At 36.1% G+C, this 21,264-nt stretch overlaps 1 protein-coding gene across 7 annotated transcripts in view; it reads right to left on the bottom strand.

The window, feature by feature from the left end:
* The window catches only part of LOC105484660 (crumbs cell polarity complex component 1), a 279,683-nt gene that overhangs the window by 152,644 nt on the left and 105,775 nt on the right, over nt 1-21,264 (bottom strand). For all 7 annotated transcript variants that reach the window (XM_071077580.1, XM_011746497.3, XM_011746496.3 and 4 more), the window contains one exon: nt 2,193-2,774. In XM_071077580.1, coding sequence (XP_070933681.1) covers nt 2,193-2,774 — 582 coding nt within the window. The remainder of the gene's footprint in view (nt 1-2,192; nt 2,775-21,264) is intronic.

The following is a 21,264-nucleotide window of genomic DNA, read 5'->3' as shown; positions in this document are numbered from 1 at the left end:
TTTTTTTTTTTTTTTTTGAGACGGAGTCTCGCTCTGTCGCCCAGGCTGGAGTGCAGTGGCCGGATCTCAGCTCACTGCAAGCTCCGCCTCCCGGGTTCACACCATTCTCCTGCCTCAGGCTCCCGAGTAGCTGGGACTACAGGCGCCCGCCATCACGCACGGCTAATTTTTTGTATTTTTAGTAGAGACCAGATTTCACCATGTTAGCCAGGATGGTCTCGGTCTCCTGACCTCGTGATCCACCGGCCTCGGCCTCACAAAGTGCTGGGATTACAGGCGTGAGCCACCGCGCCCAGCGGAGGGCTCCTCTTCTTAATCCACTAACTGACATCTAATAGAAACTCATAAAGTATTGATGAATTAAAGAATAAATATAAAACAATACTCTGTCCTTTAGAAACTAACATGGCGGGGCGGGGGGCAAAAACATAGATATCTGTAAAATAGGAAAGAATTATGGAGGATTCTTTAATACAGGTGTCAACTAGTAGAGACATAATGAATATAATTACTGCAGCAGTGTGAAACTATTATTCTAGGCGGAAAGGAACCTGGAAACGCTCCTTGTGTTAGGTGATATTTGAACTAGGTCTTAAAAAGTATAGCAGAACTTCAGAGTAGACATTGTGAAGTGGGAAAGGACATTCCAGGGGGAAGGAAATGACTTGTATAAGAAATGAAGAAGATTTATTAGAGGAAGTAGAAGGCTTTGGTGGAATGTGTGAAGACATGGCCACTGTCATGGGCCCAAATTGTGAAGGGCTTTCAGGAAGAGGCTAAAATCATTCTCTGTGTAGTGTGAAGTTCTCAAGGCTTTTCAGAACTGCGGCATAGGTCTATTTCAGAAAAGTTATTTCAAAGGCAGTGTTCAGAACAACTTCGAGAAAGTAGAAGCTATAAGTAGAACGTTTGGGAGGTTGTGTAGTGGTACACACAAGAGTTGAGATGAACCTAAACCAAGGAAAAGAATGGATAAGCTCAATTTGGAACATATCTTAGTGTCAAAACAGCAGATTCTGAAGATCGGTTGTATGTAAGAGAGGAGGGAGAGGGAAAAATTTCATTTTAGAGCAGCTAGGAATAAGTCTATTTTATAAAATACATAGTTTTAGAATGTTTAAAAGCAAAATGATGCTGGAGGGTTCTGGTGCAAATTTTGAAGAGAAATATTTTCCAAATAGCTATATTGCTTAACACTTGGGAAAAGATTGACAAAATAAAGAACTAAGTGTGAAAGTATTGGGAGAAGAAGGCAAGTTAAAAAGCTGAAAGCCTCAGGAAGGTACAAAAATGGCAAATGCTAAGAGAAAACACAGTATTAAAATGTGAGTGGTGTCTTAGAGATCTGAGTCAGGAACTGTAAGAAAGTGGTGAGCAGAAGTTAGAATGAATGCATATGAGAAAGCATAGACTAGGTAAGTTACCCCCTTACAAGTAAATGGAAAAGTGAAAGAGTAAAGGAAAGCAAGAAATGTGGCCATCGTGAAGAACTGACCTAAAACAGTAACAGTGATTCAAAAGGATAGGGAGGATAAATGCTGAGTGTGAAGAGGCTGAATAGCATGTAACGTGGTAATGATGAGTTGTCAACTTGTCACTCTATTATTAAAATAAAATTCTATCAACAGAAATATTGTAAAGAATAGATAGATATGAGGTAGAATTGTTTGCTCTAAGACATAAAACAAGAACAGGCTTTTTTCCTTAATAAAAATTATGGTTTATCTGATATACCATGCTCCATCAGCTTTGCTATCACTGATCTGTTGATCATACTCAAGTCAGCACTAGAAACCCTTTAACTTCCAGACTGCATTCCCAGAAGGTTGCAGTGCCAGGCTTTGGAGATTAGAAAGCAGGCTTGAACTGGAATGAAAGGAACATGCACTGATGAGGAAACCTGAACTGCCCTTGAGCTTCTCCTGGAGCCCACTCATTCTAGACTGAATCTCAGTTTTAAATCATGTAGAGCTCCATTTAAAACAGCAACAGTGACAGCAGGCAACCACTTAGAATTCAGTGCATTCAGTGGGTTTTCAATAATTTAGGAAGTTTCTATCTAGTGATTGATTCCTGTCAAGAACTTGGCCGTTTTCATAAACAATTGTATGAAAAATAAAATGTCACCTCTGCTTCTGCCACTTAGAGAGAGCTAATTACACCATCTGCGATTCAGATATGATCACACTTACCAGAATAATCGCAGGGACAGATACAAGTATATCTTCCTATTTCATTGAGGCACGTAGCCTCGTTCTTGCAGGGATCTGAAGCACATTCATCCACTTCCAAGTCGCAGTGTCTGCCTTGATATCCTGGGACACAGAAGCAGGAGTAGCCATCAATTCCATCCTGGCACACGGCCCCATTTTGGCAAGGGCTGGAAGCACACTCATCGTGATCTATCTCACAGAATCTTCCAGCATATCCAGCAGGGCAGATGCAGACAGGATAAATAGGGTCCTGATGGCAAATACCTCCATGTTGGCAGGAGTTCTTGCCACAGGAACCAATGGTAGTTTCACAGATTGTCCCACTGTACCCAGGAGGACATTTGCACAGAAAGCTCCTTTCGCCTGGGGTGTTCACACAAGTGGCACTTCCTTGACAGGGATTGGAGAAGCAAGGGTCTTTCACATTGTCACAGTCTTTGTCCACATTATTGGCTGTGCCTGAACAAGAACAATCATTGTCTTTTGAAAAACCTTTGCATGTAGAATTGTTTTGGCAAGAATTTGAGAGGCACCTGGTGTTGTTTTTATTGCAAAAGGAATCTGCAAGGAAATAAAAAAAGCACGATTAAATTTATAAATAATTGAGGACAGAGTTAAAAATCTTTCATTGTGACCTTTGTGCTGCCTCAACCAAACTCATTAATAAAATACATAGTTGGCTGCATCCTAATGAAAAAACTATGTCATATTCATTATTATACCTAGCACATTGTATGTACTTCCAGTGACCAATGCAATAATTTTCATAGTGATAATACCTTCAGAGCAAGAGTTAAATGGACACAGAAAAAAGTTATAGGATTATTTTAATTATAATTGAAATTTAGTTCCCAGAGAAATTACCATAGGGAATTTTGTTTCCTGCTTTAACAGAAGACTTACATACAGGATAGTAAATTTTACTGGATGTAGAGTTTAATTGCTATTTTCAGACCAAATTATATAGGCTGCAAAATTGTTTCCTTGCAGTAAAGTTTGCCATCTACTGGCTATTACAAGAAATTCTACCACAGTGAGTTTCAGACTTTTTGTTTTCCCTCTTTTCCTTTCTTTTTTCTTTTTAAGAGCAACAGAACTCCTTCAAGGAAAATGTCATGAGGAAAATGTCAAGTGTACACAATTGGAAAGTAGATCTGCTCAGAAGAAGCAGGGGAAGGTCCCTTGCAGCCCAGTCAGACCAGTCTCCTGCCTCCCCTAGAGACACCTGCAAGGAGCTGGGCTTTGAGACCAGCAATTTGAAAACCTCTGCATAAGAGACAAGAAAATATTTTATATAGTTACTATAAGCAATTATTTCTATATTTGTATTAAGTATTTCTAGTGCTAAAATAAAGGTTTTTTGTCTGCTGAGAAGTAAAAAGAAGTTTGGCCAGTTTTAAAGAAGATGAAAACCCAAATAATAGTAAATATATTTCTTGTGTGTGTGTGTATGCATCTGTGTGTGTATTTTCTAATAATTAAATTGACTTGGAAAACAGCCACATTGGTAATTTAGCTTCATTATGAGACCGAGTATGTTTATTTAGAACAATGAAACAGTGCAAGGTGCAAGACTTTCAGGGAAGAGCATGTTAATTTCTCTATTTTAAGTAATATTTATTTAATTTTGGAATAAATATTACTTAAAATAGAGAAATTAACATGCTCTTCCCTGAAAGTCTTGCACCTTGCACTTTTCTATGAAACAGGTAATTCTCTAATTTAAAATCATCAATCAAGGATCTGAAAGTTGTATTCAGTGGATTTTATTATCAATCTTTTCATTGACTTTTCTATTTAGCAATCATAGGAGATTTACCAGTGAGCCAGGATAGTGCAGTGGAAAGGGGCAACAGATGGGTACCAGGCCTGCTCTGCCTCTCCCAGCCTCGGTTTCTGGTTTTTTTTTTTTTTTTTTGTAAGAATTAAGTCACTAAATTTAAATGCTTTGCAGACACATCGTGTTTGATAAATGCTAGCTCTTACTTTTATAAGATGTTGAGAAATAGTTTTGAGTTCTTGATAAAAATTTACTGAACAAGTGCAAAACATAGCAATAAAAATAATTAAAAAGGTACAAGTCACTATTTTCACTGAAGGAATTTTATTTTAAGAAAGAAAAATGTGCAATTTTCTGTATTTTAGTAGAGATGGAGGTTTCACCATGTTGCCCCCAGGGTGGTCTCGAACTCCTGAGCTCAGGCAATCTGCCCGCCTCAGCCACCCAGGCCTCCCAAAGTGCTAGGATTACAGGCTTGAGCCACAGTCCCTGGCCTCTATAAATTTCGAGTACCATTTAAATGCTTGGCTCAGCAAAATGCTAGCTATGAAATTAGAGTTGTGATTATGACTTAGTTGTTCAGGGGATCTGCTATATCTTTACATTGTGCTCCATATCTATTTATTTATAACAAGTGCTCAGTATACATTTCTTGAGTATTAACTGTCAAAGCCATCGTTCTTACCTTAATGGTTTCTTTATGTAAAACTATGCATATGTATATGCGCGCATATATATATTTAAATGTATGATTATTGATCCTTGATCTTTTTCAAAATTCTATTTAAATATCCTCTTATCATCAGTATGCTCAGTCTTTTCTTAAGATTTACTAACTTATTTCTCTTCCTAGCTCTCTAATTATATCTGTCTCTAGATCTCATTTTAACGATATTAACATCAAGAGTTAAATGTATCCTTTGTCAGCAGAAGGAAAGGAAGGAGGCGTAGATAGAACTCCTATTATTGCTCATATCTGGGTTAAAATAGTAATTTTTAATATGCCACGTATTTAGCTAGATAAACACTCCTCAACGTATTCTCGCTAATATATATAAAGTTATTCGGGAATTTGTTCATTGTTTTGGAACATGTATATTTCTGGTGTTTTTTTGCCTCAAACTGTTGAGACAGACAGGGACTTGTGGAAGTTGCTGCTAGGGATAGGAAGAGAATATGTCACCTGTGGTATGGAGTAATTTTTTTTCAATATACATGGTTGGCATTACTTGAAAAAAATCGAGTAATTTTCTAAACATGTGAAGGCACAGTTTTTACATTTTAATTCTATAGTTACCTATATTTAGCCTATGTTTACCTAAATAATCAGAGCAGAATAGAGGAACTGTGAACACAAAATTTGATATTTCCAAAAAACCGAATGAATGGTGTCTTATATTGTTTCACCTAGAAGACTGACGATTTAATAAATATTTGCTATGCTTTGCTAATGAAATGTAATCAGAATGAAATAGGAGGAATAAACAATGCTACTAGAGACAGAACTATCAAAATTTCCAGGTCTAAGAATGATAATTTATGAGAATAAAGTGGTTTGCTGAATTCTCTTTAGCCTGGCTTTCTGCAGAGAATGAAATTTAGTTCCAGGATTGGGGTGTGCAGGGAGGCAGTGCAGGAGGGGTATATCTTTAATCAGCACATAGCCAGAATGGCTTGCACATGGTAAGACAGTCAATAGAAATTTGTTGAATAATGAATGAGTGAGCAAGGAAACCTGAATTCTCATTTAAGCCTTACTGTGAAATTCTTACTTTGACCTCTTTTGATAAAATCAAGCAGAACAAATCATCAGTTAAATCACTTACTTTGATGTACAGTGTGATAGAATCCACATGGAGCAGTTAAAATAAGAAGTAGATGGGCTCCTTTAAGACCATTTTTCCTTTGTATTCCTACAGTATATGTGATCTTAAATACTAAATTGAGGCCAATTTAATATAGTCAGAAGAGGACATATTTATGGTAGACAGAGATTTAAATTTTGATTCTAGTATTTACCATCCCTGTGACTTTAAGAAAAAACATTGTCACTGAGCCTCAGTGTCCTGATTACTAAAGAAAATGATGTGGAGCCATATATATAGTGGATAAGCACATGAAGTTTGGTGCCTGGGTTTAAATCGTGGCTCTGCCACGTACTAAGTCTATGAGTTTTATCAAGATAATATCCCTGTGCCTCAGTTTCCATTTTTGTAAAAATGGCACCTATCTCATACAGTTGTTATAAAGGGTTAAATTAATGAACATAAAATGCCTAACAGGGCTTGGCACAGAGTCAGCATTATCAATCATCATTGTTGTTTTCATTACTATTAGGAATAAAAGTGATAACATACATAAAGTTCCTTATAAGAATCAAGCACAAAGTAGTTTTTTAAAAAACATTATTTGCTTTTTCTTTCAGTGCAGGGTCCAAAGTACATATATCTTGTTACTTGTCTATTGACTAGCAGAGTACCACGTACATAGTTGGTGCTTAGTAAATGCATATTTAACAAATGAATAAATTCAAGAAAATGAAACTATATCATATTGGAAAAAGAGTTTTGGGCGTTCTAAGAAATGCAAGTTTATCACCAGCACACGTTCTCTGAGAATCATACCCAATAATCTGGGCAGGTTCCCATCATCATCAACCACAATTAATACTCATGCAAACTCCTTGAAACACGACTTTCTTACTCCAGGTGAGAAGATTGGTTTTGGCCAAAATTCATTGGCATCACCTGTATCTCAATATCCCTATTCTACTACTAGCTCCTCTTTAGAAGGCCAGTGGCCTCAGTGGGAAAGTTTTCCATTAACATATTTTAAATCCCCTGTATCTGATAGGCACATTGCTATTTGCTTTTATATATAATTTCTGATCATTAGCATCATCGCAGATGAAATCCAGTCCTGCCGGTTCAAAGGTTTCTTTTTCTCTCAAAGCATCCCCATGAGAATCAGAGCTTGTGGGTCCTCCTTTACACAGCCTACACACCTAAGCACAGGGTCTGGCTTGGATCAGGTCTTGGGCATTAGGGTTAGGTAGGGTAAGGGACCAAATGCACGTGCCTCAGGCTGCAATCATACACATTTACCTCATAGAAGATGCCCTGCCCTTTGTCATCCTTAGAACATGACTAAATGATGTAAGTTGTGAAGGTCATTTTTACTAACTGTCAATCATGAAAAATTTTAATGAGAATCTAATTATATTCCTTTGACATTACATTTATTTAAAGCTAACCAGGCCTGAAATCACTGACCTTATTATAATCTATGTATATTTTAATAACCACAGGCTTTTGAATGACCCCTTTTACTATGGAATAGACTTATATTTTACTAGTTTCTTTGCCTGTAGCAAATTGAAATTCTCACAGTAAAGCTAAAAATGTTCTGAACAAAGAGGAAAAAGTTTTTTCCCGCTCCATAAAGCCATTTGAAGAACCGATCAATGATCAACAGATATAATTTCAATGTCAATTGTACAATGATAGTGCAGGAAAATTTAGCTACACAACACTTTTGTTCTAAAAGCAGATCCAAAAGTTTTAATATCTCTACTAGAGACTTATCAGTGTGCTAAGTTTTATTATACACAATGTTAAAAAAATAAGTGACATTTGTAAAATAAATGAAAACAGCCCTTTGAACCCTAGTTCATTCCATTGTACATCAAAATAGTATTGGCACTCAATATAAGAATGAAAATGATTAGAATAATCTAATTTTTCAATGTTATTTTTGATATTATAAAAATATCTCCAATTTATTGGTTCCTTTCATAACTCTTGTGTTTCATTTAATCCCTATAGAAAAATTATGAGATTGGAGGTATTACATCCATTTTATAAATATGGAATTGAGTTTCAGGAATGTCAAATAACTTCCCCAAGGTTGTGTATCTAATATGTGCTAGGTCAGGATGCCCAGAGTTTAAAACATTTATGTGAAAAAAATCCAAATGAAAAGACAGAGTCATAAAAAGAAACATCTAAAACATTATCTAGATCGGCATTTTCTAAACATTAATGTTCATATGAACTGCTGAGGATCTTGTTAACCTTGCAGATTCAGGGGGAGTGGGGCCTCAGACTTGGCATTTCTGATAAGCTCCTAAGTAATACCGATGCTGTTGGTCCACATACTACACTTAAATAGCAAGCATCTATACCAGTGCTGTCTAATGGAAGTATAATGTGAGCTACATATGGAATGTTAAGTCTTCCGTAACCATGTTAACAATGAAAAACAAACAGGTAAATTAATTTTAAATATTTAACCAAATATGTATAAAGCATTATATTTCAATATGTAATTTGTATAAAAATTATTATTATTATTATGTGAGACAGAGTCTCACTCTGTCACCCAGGCTGGAGTGCCGTGGCACGATCTCGGCTCACTGCAACCTCTGCCTCCTGGGTTCAAGGTATTCTCATGCCTCAGCCTCCCAAGTAGCTGGGATTCCAGGGATGTGCCACCCTGCCCAGCTAATTTTTTCTATTTTTAGTAGAGATGGGGCTTGTCTCGAACTCCTGGCTTCAAGTGATCTGTCTGCCTCAGCCCTGCAACGTGCTAGGATTACAGGCGTGAGCCACCATACCTGGCCAGTGTAAAAATTATTAATGAAATATTTACACTTTTTAACATTAAGCCTTTGAAATACTCTGTGTATTTTACACTTCTAGCACACTTAACTCTAGTCACTTTTCAAGTGCTCAGAAGCCTTATGTGATTAATGGCTACTGTATTGGATAGTGCAGCGCTCAACAGTTCTCTCACATTTTTGTAGAGAACTAAAGTCTAGAAAAATAATGTGTGGTTATGAGTAAGACATTATTCCTCCAGAATTTAAATTATCTTCTTTATGACATTCTTCTCATAGTAGCCATGAATAAAAATATCTTGAAATACTTGCTGAGAGTTTAACTGTGATATATATTGAAATTGTTAGAAGTCCAATGCAAGGCATGCTTTTCCCATTAATCCTCTTCATATTTTTACATGCTCCTTGAGCTCCTGGCCTGAGCAGCCACAGAATTTATTATTGTTAAGACACAATTTAATACTTATCTATATGCATCCTAAAGTGTTCTTCATGCCATATATGAAGACTTGTCCTTACAATTAGCAAACAAACTCCTTAAGTTCAGGAACTGTAACATATGCTTTTCAGTATGCCTGTATGTATGAGGTATGTATTTGGTTTTGATAACATTTTGAATACCACCTTCTAATAGTAAAATAAATATATGATGATTGCATGCTTTGCTGATTCATTGGTTTTATCCCAGGGAAATTTGTTTCACTCACTCTATGGCTCACTATGCTTGAACAAAGAGAGAATGATTTGTTTCTGTCAGGTGACTTGAAGTTGTGGATCAAATTTGGGGAAAACCCAGGTTACTGTGGTTACTGGATAACTTGGAAGTCATCATGAATATATTTTTTATTTTCTTTTTATTCAGCTAAAAGCCCCATGGCAATGAGCGCAACAACTACGATGTCATTGTGCCTTTGGTCTGGATAAGATTTTTCAAGAGGTTGTGAATGGCTCCTTGCCCAGCGTGTTCTGGCACATGCTGTTCTGAGCAGGGCCTTGGTGAATACAGACATGCCTCAGCTCTTGTGCACAGCCCCATGGCACACATAGAGAATGGGTCTTGATCTCCCAGGGATCCATTTGGCAAACTCTACCCCAGAAGGCTATGGCAAGTGATATGTAATGAATTCTGAGGCTTCATTGCAGAGCACAAAACACCAGGGAAATAAGAAAGCTTGTACTGTTTGAAATCAGAGGGAAGGAGATGCGTGGTTCCTGACATCCTTCTGAGAGTTGAAAGAGAATATCTGATATTTTAAATTGACAGTTTAACTGAATAGAAAAGAACAAAAGTATAAGGATAGTTCCTATTGTAGAAAATACATGAGACATCATACCTTAAATGAAATCATTCTTGCACATATATGGCCATTTCAAATCAATTAATTTAATTAATAGTTTAATAAGAATGTTTTACTTGATATGATAATTTAGTTTTAAAAATAAATCCCATATACTACTCAACATTGTATATCTCTATAGTATACAGAATCGGATAATTAACAACTCACTATTAAACACAACCAAGCAAGCTTGATCTCCATCTTCCTCTGTTTAACTACTTAACTAAATTTAAGCCTTCCGTCTTTCTTTCTCTTGAAAAATTATATTCTGCCTTCCACCATCTACTCCTGTACCATATCCCTGTCATAAATTCCCCTTGGTCTTTCACTTTTAAGGGCTCTTGAAGGATGCTTGTGTACAAAAGGGAGGCCTTTGCTTTTTTTCTATGTCAGTTTTTATGATACTAAAATTTAATAAATTCAAAAAAATTACTAAACTTCTCCATGTAACACCTAGTGAATTATAAGTCAAATAGGGACCGTGTCTATTCTGGGGCACACTGAATAGCCTAATAAAGGATGAGTATTCAGACTCCATTAGTTAGAGTAAGAAAAGCTCCACCTGTCAGGGAGCCCAACAGGTGAAATAATAGTGTATATGAAGTATTAGTAAAGCAAGAACCCTTGAGTGATCTATATCAGAGTGAACACACTTTTTCATGAGGACTATTTACGGTTTTCCAATTTTTGGTGAATACTATAAAGTACATATCTTTAAGACTATTTCAATTTCCTGTGTAGAAATAAAGTAAGGATGCTATCAATTATTTCCTGAAGTAAAGGAGCCTAAGAGCTGATCGGCTAAGGCCGGGTCTTTATAGAATAATTAACCATTTAATCTTTACAAAATAAAAGCAAGATTTTAAGCCTTTCATCAAATAAACCAACTAATATTCATCCTCCAAGAGGATGCTAATCCTGTGGGATAAAAGGGGTTAAGAGGCCCTTAAAGAATCTGTTTACCTCAGGTCTATTTCTAAAGCACCCTATCATGTTGTTATAGAAACCATTTGCGGCTAAAAATCTCCCATCATGATTATTGCTATAGTAACCACCAAAAGACAAGAAGCCAGTTTTTCATCCATTTGCCATCATCTCCCCCTGCCCAAGATAGTTTTGTTTCTAAATCCTCCTATGTTGCTGGAAACACAGGGGAAAAAAGAGTAAACAAATTAAATGGGTGAGAAAAAAAGAAAGAGAGAAATGATGACACATTACAAGCAATAAACTGATCCTAAACATTTTGTTTACATTCAGAGAGAAAACAAATTGTAATTACATAGACAAACTAGTTTTTAAATTGGTGACCAAATCTCTGTATTTCCATTGTTTGAACTCATATGTATTAATAAAGTATATTTTCAAACAGGAGAATATTTTAAAAACATTCTCCCCCTCCTTTTTTTTTTTTTGAGATGGAGTCTCTGTCACCCAGCCTGGGGTGCAGTGGCGTGATCTCGGCTCACTGAAACCTCCGCCTCCCAGGTTCAGGCAATTCTCCTGCCTCAGTCTCCCAAGTAGCTGGGACTACAGGCACCTGCCGCCACGCTTGGCTAATTTTTTTTGTATTTTTAGTAGAGACAGGGTTTCACTATGTTGGCCAGGCTGCTCTTGAACTCCTGACCTCGTGATCTGCCCACCTCAGCCTCCCAAAATTATCCCATTTTTAAAGCCATCATTAAGCATTTTAGAGAATTTCCCAATAATATACCTTTGTTTAATATTGTCTCTTTTAGTGTAAATTAAGGTGATTTTCCTATAATCATTTATTAGAAGATATTATCAGGTCCTAATACAGTCTCATATTTAAAAAGTCAACTTTTGATTATCATTTGCTTATAATGAGAACATTCAAAAACTTCTCTTTGAAGCATACAATACATTGTTGTTAACTCTAGTCATCCTCCTTTTCAACAGAACACCAGAACTTATCCTCCTGTTTAACTGTAACTTTGCACCCATTGGCCAATCTTTCCTATCCCCCCTTGTTCCTTAACCTCCCCATCTTCTGGCAAGTACTATTCCACTGTCTACTTCCATGAGAACTACTTTTTAGATTCCACATGTGAGTGAAATCATGAGCTATCTGTCTTCCCGTGCCTGACTTATTTTACTTAACATAATGTCGTCCAGGTTCATCCATGTTGCTGGAAATGACAGCATTTTATTGTTTTATGACTGAATAATATTCCCTTGTGATAGCACTTTTTAAATCCATTTATCCATTGATGAGCACTTAGGTTGATTCCATTTTGGTTATTGTGAATGGTACTACAGTAAACATAGGAGTGCAGATATCTCTTCAAAGTATCTACTTCATTTCCTTTGGATGTATACACAGTAGTGGGATTGCTGGATCATATGGTAGTTCTATTTTTATTTTTTGAGGAAACTCCAAACTATTAATATTTTCCAAAATGACTGTACTCATTTATATTCCCACCAGCAGAGCGCAAAGTTTCTCTTTTTTCCATATCCTCACCAACACTTGTTATCTTTTGATTTTTGGACAGTAGTCATTCTAATTGGAATGAGGTGAAAATTTCTGTCATCTTGATTTGCCTTTCCCTGATGATTTCTGATGTTGAACATCTTTTTTTCATATATCTGTTGGCCATTTGTATGTCTTTTTTTGGAAAATATCTACTCAAGTCTTTTGCTCATTTTTTGATGGGTTTAACTTTTGTTGTTGGTGTTGAGCTTCTTATATATTTTGGATATTAACCCCTTAATAGATGTACAGTTTTCAAATATTTTCTCTCATTCTATAGGTTGCCTCTTTGCCCTATTGATAATTCCTTTTGCTGTGCAGAAGCTTTTTAGTTTGATGGAATCCTATTTGTCTATATTTGCTTTTGTTGCTTGGACTTTTGAGGTTTTATTTAAAAAAAAAAAAAAATCCTTACCTAGACCAATGTCACAGAGCTTTTCCCCTATGTTTTCTTTTAGTAGTTTCATTTCAGGTCTTATGTTTAAGTCTTTAATCAATTTTGAGTTGATTTTTGTAGATGGTGAGAGATAGGAGTCTAGTTTCATTGTTCTGCATGTGGATATGCAGTTTACCCAGTTCCATTTATTGAAAAGGCTGTCCTTTCCCCACTGTCTATACTTGGCACCGTTGTCAAAAATCAGTGGGTCGTAGATGCAGGGATTTATTTCTGGGCTCTCTATTCAGTTCATTAGTCTACGTGTCTATTTTTATGCCATTTACCATGCTGTTTTGGTTACTCTAGCCTTTTGGTATATTTTGAAGTCAGGTCATGTGATGTTTCCAACCTTGTTATTTTTGCTCAAGATTGCTTTGGTAATTTGGGGCCTTTTGTGGTTGCACACAAATTTTAGGATTTTTTTTTTTCTTTCTCATTTTGGGAAGATTGTCATTGGTTCTCTTTTTGGTTGTTTGTTTTTTATTTTTTTGTTTTGTTTTGTTTGTTTTTTTGAGGAGGAGTCTCACTGTGTCGCCCAGGCTGGAGTGCAAAGGTGTGATCTCGGCTCACTGCAACCTCCGCCTCCCAGGTTCAAGTGACTGTCCTGCCTCTGCCTCCCCAGTAGCTGGGATTACAGGTGCCTGCCAGCATACCAAGCTAATTTTTGTATTTTTAGTAGAAATGGGGTTTCACCATGTTGGTCAGGCTGGTCTCGAACTCCTGACCTCAGGTGATTCACCCACCTCGGCCTCCCAAAGTGCTGGGATTACAGGCGTGAGCCACCGCGCCCCACCTGTCATTGGTAATTTGATAGAGATGGCACTGAATCTATAGCTGCAGAGGTGTACATTGGGTTGTATGGACATTTTAACAGTATTATTTCTTCTGATCCATGAACATGAGATATATGTGTCTTCTTCAGTTTCCTTAATGTTTTTTAGTTTTCATTGAAGAGATCTTTCACCTCCTTTGTTAAATTTATTACTAGGCATTCTGGGATTTTTTTTTTCTTTTTTGTAGCTATTGTCAGTGAAATTGCTTTCTTGCTTTCTTTTCAGACAATTCACTATTGGTGTATAGAAACATCACTGATTTTTGTACGTTGATTTTACATCTTGAAACGTTACTGAGCTTGTTTATTAATTTTCATGTTTTTTTGGTGACGTCATTGGGGTATTCTCCATATAATATCATGGCATCTGTAAATGGAGACAGTTTGCTTCAATGAATTTTAAAGTTTGAATGTGACATTAAATTTTGACATCATTTTGTGTAAAAATGGCATGTATAAATTAAACCAAACATAATTACTTTTTTTGTTTTCTTGTCTCAGACTTCATCTCTTAATATTCACTTTCTTTGTGTATTAATAACAAGCAAATTTTATAGTTGGAGTTTATGGTGCTTTGGTTCTTATATTCCAACAGACACATATAAAAATCTTGACTTTGAAATAGTTTAAAATCAGAGTTTTGAACCAAAGCTCATGTGATGAAGATACGATGCAAGAATGATGATGGCAATGATGTTTAAAACCCCTGCACCCCAGTTAAGATTTTAGATATATCTAGGGTTACTTCTTAAACCAAAACCTGTAGCAATGATGCACTGAGTAGAAAAAACATTGTTGTAAATAAAAGGCTAATCTTCAAAAATATGAAGTCAGAATAAGCTTTATACATGGCTATTGACCTCAATTCACCTCTAAGATTATCCTTTTAGAATGTTAGTGTAAGAAACAATTGTTACATTTTAAACATTTTATTTGAAAAGAAATAATTTAAATTATTCAATTAAGTGTTGGCCATTTTCAGGATACTGAATTCACCCAAAACAAAAATAAAAATGCATCTAGTCACTCAAATTCGAGCAAGTTACTTTGAATAAACTGAACAACGCAACTCATTGCACCTGAAGGTTATTTTTAATTAAGCACATTATTTAGGAAAGTCTAAACAAATATGTGGAAGTTGATGCAAACACTTCTTTGCTTCAGTTCGTTGACTTTGTTTGGATATTTATATTCATGAAGTATAATTTCACTCTTAGAGAGTCTATATGAATGCAAAAATTAGATGTCGTTTCTGATACTTTTCTCCACACATGTGGATTTTTGTACCCCTCAGCACGTTTTGCTTTCCATCTGTTTATTTTAGTTTTATGCAGGCACAGCTTTGGAGCTGAGTGAAAGAAATTGTCTGAAACTGTGTCTTTGGCTGAACTGTGTTGACATAGCATTTATAGTCAACCCCAAGCTTTTCCAAAATTTGTTATGATGAGATAATAAATAGTTCATATGTGTAAAATAGTGCTTAACACAAAGACACACAGGAAATATTTAATGCCTTTCTGTGAAACCAAACTAGTTTGGCCATTGCGATGGAATGACAGGGTAGCTAGTACAAGACTTGCCCTCCTGATGTAAACAACTAAAAAAAAGGTAGGAAACAAATGAGGTTTCTATTTTTGGGAACTGAGCACTGTTAGTGCAGAACTATGATTTTTGCTAGACGTGAAACACACATGAATACAACAGCAATCTCCTGGGATTTGGATTTGGAATTGCTTTTGTGCTGTGGGCAGAGTACAATGAGATGAGCAGCAATGTTTCTGAGCTGAAGAGGATGAGGTCAGAGTCATAGGCAGCAGTAGCAATTAGAGTGTATAGGCCAGAGCACCAGAGAAGAAACAGCCACTCAGAGGATGGGCTCGAAAGACTCATTAATCATCATGGGTCTTTGAGGGGCCTCGCAGATATCATCTGCTGAGAGATTGAGAGATAAACAAAAATGTCAAAAATTAGAGAGTTGGAGTTCCAGCTCAGCCAGTATGGAGAGACATGACACTAAACATCTCAAGCATTGAGAAACCAGAAAGGCCTTTCTTTAGGAGTAAAGACTACACTACACAGAGAGAAAGATGCCATACATTCAAAAACAAAATAAAAGCATTCAAAGAATAAAATCAAGATTTACAGGGAAGGGCCGGGCGCGGTGGCTCAAGCCTGTAATCCCAGCACTTTGGGAGGCCGAGATGGGCGGATCACGAGGTCAGGAGATCGAGACCATCCTGGCTAACACGGTGAAACCCCGTCTCTACTAAAAAATACAAAAAACTAGCTGGGCGTGGTGGCGGGCGCCTGTAGTCCCAGCTACACGGGAGGCTGAGGCAGGAGAATGGTGTGAACCCGGGAGGCGGAGCTTGCAGTGAGCTGAGATCTGGCCACTGCACTCCAGCCCGGGCGACAGAGCAAGACTCCGTCTCAAAAAAAAAAAAAAAAAAAAAAAAAAAAAGATTTACAGGGAAAAAACATATTTTAGCTGCCTGCCAGAACAAAATTCCAAATCATTTAAAGGAAGCTAACATAATCAGGAACACCTGAATGTCCAATATACAATAAAAATTACATCTGAGAAGCAGAAAAGTATAACCTATAAACAAGAAAAAAGTCAATATAAATAAATACTGAAATGACATAACTATTGAAATTAGCATGCAAGAACTTAATATTTTTCAAGGACTTAAATAAAAGAATAAATATGATTAACAATGAGAAAACTTTGCAGAGAAATGAAAACTATAAGAAAGACCTAATGAGAATTTCAGAATTGAAAAGTAAAATATCTGAAATGAAGAATATTCTTGATGGGCTGAAGAGTACATTGGAACCAGAGAAGGAAATATTCACATATCTGAAGACAATTAACACAAATTACATAATCTGAAGAATGGAAAGAAAAAATATTTCAAAAAACTGCAGAGAGCTGCAGTGATCTGTGGGATAATTCCAAGTAGGTTCCCATATAATTACAGTACCAGAGGGAGAGGAGAAAAAGAACAGGGAGGAAAAATATTTTGAATTAATAATGGTCAAATATTTCCCAAATTTGGTGGAAGATGTCAACTTATAGATCCAAGAACCTTAGCAAATTTTTTTTTATTTTACTTTTTTTTTTTATTATACTTTAAGTTCTAGGGTACCTGTGCACAATGTGCAGGTTTGTTACATATGTATACATGTGCCATGTTGGTGTGCTGCACCCATTAACTTGTCATTTACATTAGGTATATCTCCTAATGCTAACCCTCCCCGCTCCCCCAACCCCACGACAGGCCCCGGTGTGTGATGTTCCCCTTGCTGTGTCCAAGTGTTCTCATTAGCAAATCTTAATCAGGGTTAATACAAGAAAAATTATACCTAAGCACATTTTAGTAAGACATGGCCTCGGTGCTTTGAAAGCTTATCCTCTCTTGGGAGAGAGAGAGGGATACAAATAAATAAGATAAGGTAGGAAGTCCTAGAGATGTTTACACAGTGCTGAGGAGCCCAAGGGCACCAGAAACAGTGAAGAGGCAACAGAGGGAGTTTATTTAAATTGTTTTTGAAGACCTGATTGAGAGGAAGAAACAGGTGCATGAAGAAAATTTTTTTTCAAGTTCTAAAACTTGAAGTTATCTCTTATAAGATTTTAGCAGAAAGTCATGGAAGTAGATATAATTTTTGTTTCTGAATTCTCATGTAAATGTATATTTATTAATATAGTTTTAATATATGCATGTGTATAAATATAAGCACATGTACACATATTTACATTATATGTAACATACATAATTGTTGTAATTTATCCAGCTGCCATCTATTGAGGTGTCAGGTGGTGTATATATATTTTCTTAAGTAATTGGCATGGAAAACTCTAAAGTAACATCAATATGAACCTCTTACAGAGGGGAAAAGATTTACTGAGTATATTAGTCTGTTCTCACACTGCTAATAAAGACATCCCCGAGACTGGGTAATTTCTAAAGGAGAGAGGTTTAATTGTCTCACAGTTCTGCATGCCTGGGGAGGCCTTGGGAAACTTATAGTCGTGGCAGAAGGGGAAACAAACATGTCCTTCTTCACATGGCATCAGCAAGAAGTGCCAAACAAAAGGGGGAAGAGCTCCTTATAAAATCGTCAGATCTCCTGAGAACTCATTCCCTTTCATGAGAACAGCAGCATGCAGGTAACTGGCCCCGTATGATTCAATTACCTCCCACTGGCTCCTTCCCACGACACGTGGGGATTATGGGAACTACAATTCAAGATGAGATTTGGGTGGAGACACAGCCAAACCATATCATTGAGTGTAATACACCCTTTATTAAGAAGCAGAAATGTAATTATTATCCTGGATTATCTGACTCCAAAGTTCATACTCTTTCCTCTATATCAGGCTCTCTTTCCATCACTAGTCACATAACTATAGACAAGTTGCTTTATTTACTTTAGCCTTAGTTTCACCAAATATAGAATAAGGATAGCAAAAAGTTTTCTAAGTTGGTCTCTGAACAAAATAAAAAGTTAGTAAAATGCTTCTAGCATAGAGCGTGACACTTCCAGGAAGATCAATTAATTATACATTCACTTCTATTCCCTCTCACTTCCGATTTCCCAACTGGAATATGTGCCCTGTAGGGTAGAGAAAGTACCTTATTCTTTCTTGTAGTTCCTCTGCCCATCACAGAGCCTGGCTTATAAAGTTGCTTAAATATGTTTGATGAAGGCAGACAAGTCTATACTAATTGGAGTTAAACAATGTAATACCAACTCACTATGATTCTACTCTAGCCTTGTTGACACTGATTATCAGAATGTCTGACATTAAGACTATTCGGAGGACTAACATATTGATAGTATATATAGTTCCTTAAGGAGAAGTCTTCAATAATTTGCATGGATTTACATCAATATTTTGTCAATAAAGAATTTGTTCTGTGTCATACTACAAAATAAGAGCACCAAAAAGAATTGTTTTTGTAGATATAATTCATCTGCTTTACAGTCTCTTTTCTGAGAAAATTGTTTCCAAAATTTGATCTGAATTTATAAATGTATGGGGTCTTGATTTTACATTGGCTTATGCATGCACATTATTTTTCTTGTAATTTCTAGTTTTTTTGTTTGTTTGTTTGTTTTTGAGACGGAGTCTCGTAGTCCTGCCGTGTTGCCCAGGCTAGAGTGCAGCAGCACGATCTCGGTTCACTGCAAGCTCCGCCTCCCGGGTTCATGCCATTCTACTGCCTCAGCGCCCCATATAGCTGGGATGACAGGCGCCTGCCACCACGCCCGGCTAATTTTTTGTATTTTTAGTAGAGACAGGGTTTCGCTGTGTTAGCCAGGATGGTCTCGATCTCCTGACCTCATGATTTGCCTGCCTCGGCCTCCCAAAGTGCTGGGATTACAGGCGTGAGCCACCACGCCCAGCCGTAAATTTCTCTAAATATGTGGATTCCAGTGTTATACTTATGGAAGTAGGACAGCAACAGAAGAAACGAAAGGAGAAAAGAATGCAGAATCAATTAAACAGAAGGTGTTATGTTAGTCCATATACCAACCAGAAACTCTGTGTGCGTGTGTGTGTGTGTGTGTGAGCAAAGACATAGTAAGACAGTTAAATTCAAAGATCTTCTGTAGAAGACCACAGTAGTCTAATGAACAAACTATGAAATGTGAATAATACATAGGAATAGAACAATCTGGCCTGTTCATCTCTTGTGCAATTGTGAATTATTTATATAAATATACATACTCACACTGATGAATATATGTGAGTATAAACATATAAAATATGTGTGTCATTGTGTGTATATCTGTGTATATATGATTTACAGTATATACATACAACATATATATATACACATTTGTGTATAAACATATATACTGTATATTTTTATATACCTGCATATATAAATGTATGTATATATACCCACATATATACATATATGTAGATACTGTAAATCCTATATATACACAAAAACACACATATTTTATATGTTTATAAATTTTTTTTATTTATTTGTTTACATAAAAGCATTTGTTATATTGTGAAATGCTAAACATATATAGGGAATGATTTTTAGTAGTAATCACTATTATCATAACAGTTCATATTTATCAAGGACCTATTAAACTAGACATTTTTAATTTTAATCCTCATGACACAACTAAGAAATAAATCTTATTATTCTCTCTCTTTTACAAAAAGATATGCTAAAGCATCATCAGTATCATTATAGTAAAAATGACATTCACGAATATAGGTAACATTTATTAAGTTCAAACTGTTTACCAGCACTTTTTAAAATTTTTTTTTATATAGATTAGTTCATTTAATCTTCATAATAATCTTACAATGTACAACCTATCATTATTCCTGTTTTGTAGATGATAAATAGTAGAACAGAGAGGTTTTGTTTCTTAACTTTTTTTTAGATACAGGGAGTACATGTGCAGGTTTGTTACATGGGAATATTCCGTGATACTGAGGACTGGAGTAAGGATCCCATCACCTAGGTAGTAAGTATAGTACCCAATAGGTAACTTTTATCCCATGCCCCTCCACCCCAAGTAGTCCACAGTGTCTATTATTCCCATATTTATGTCCTTGTATGCTTAATGTTTAGCTCCTACTTATAAGTGAGAAAATTCAGTATTTTATTTTCTATTTTCGCATTCATTTGCTTAGGATTATGGCCTCCAGCTCCATCCATGTTGCTGCAAATAATGTGATTTCATTTTTTATTGCTGTATAGTATTCCATGGTATATACGTACCCATTTTATTCATCCTATCTACCATCAATGGGTACTTGGGTTGATTCCATGTATTTACTATTGTGAATAGTGAAGCAATGAATATAGAAGTGCATGTATCTCTTTGGTAGACTGATCTATTTTCTTTGGGGTATTTACCCAGTAATGAGATTGCTGGGTTAAATGGTAGTTCAAACAGAGAGTTTAAGTAACTTGTTCAAGGTCACATAGCTAGTAAGTGGAAAGGCCAGGGAGAGAGAGAATCCAGAATGTTCCCAAGTTATATAGTTAAGTTATAATGGACCAGAGCCTGCTGTGAGCCTTGGGGCTCTGACCTACTGCATCATAATACCTCCAGTACTAATACATTAATGAGTAACTCATCATCCACAACTGTAAATCATCTACCCATCAGTGATAACGGACATTTCTGTTCTTTGTTTTTTGGTTTTATAATAATTTAAACAAAATGAGAAAATTACTTATTGAACATCAAGAGTGATAAAATGTGGCTATTATTTTAGTTACTTTCAAGCTGAACTTCTCTATGCTCTCACAGTTCATGCATTTGCTCTAATTTTAAAGTGTACATTTCAGTCTCCCCCTTTAGACTCAAGACCTCAGTGGCCAAAATCATAACTTATTTCCTTTGTATCATACCCAAAGCCTTTGCATGCTGTTTGCCAAACATTATTTTGTTAATAAATATTCATTAAACTTAACTGAATTTCATATGTAAACCCCTTTAATCCTGTCCAAACAAGCTGTAAAACAGCTTTTAACATCCTCATTTACAGTTGTAAAAACCAAT

Source organism: Macaca nemestrina, chromosome 1 (genome assembly GCF_043159975.1).
Source record: "Macaca nemestrina isolate mMacNem1 chromosome 1, mMacNem.hap1, whole genome shotgun sequence".
Lineage (NCBI taxonomy): Eukaryota > Metazoa > Chordata > Mammalia > Primates > Cercopithecidae > Macaca > Macaca nemestrina.
This window is presented reverse-complemented; position numbering and strand designations above follow the sequence as displayed.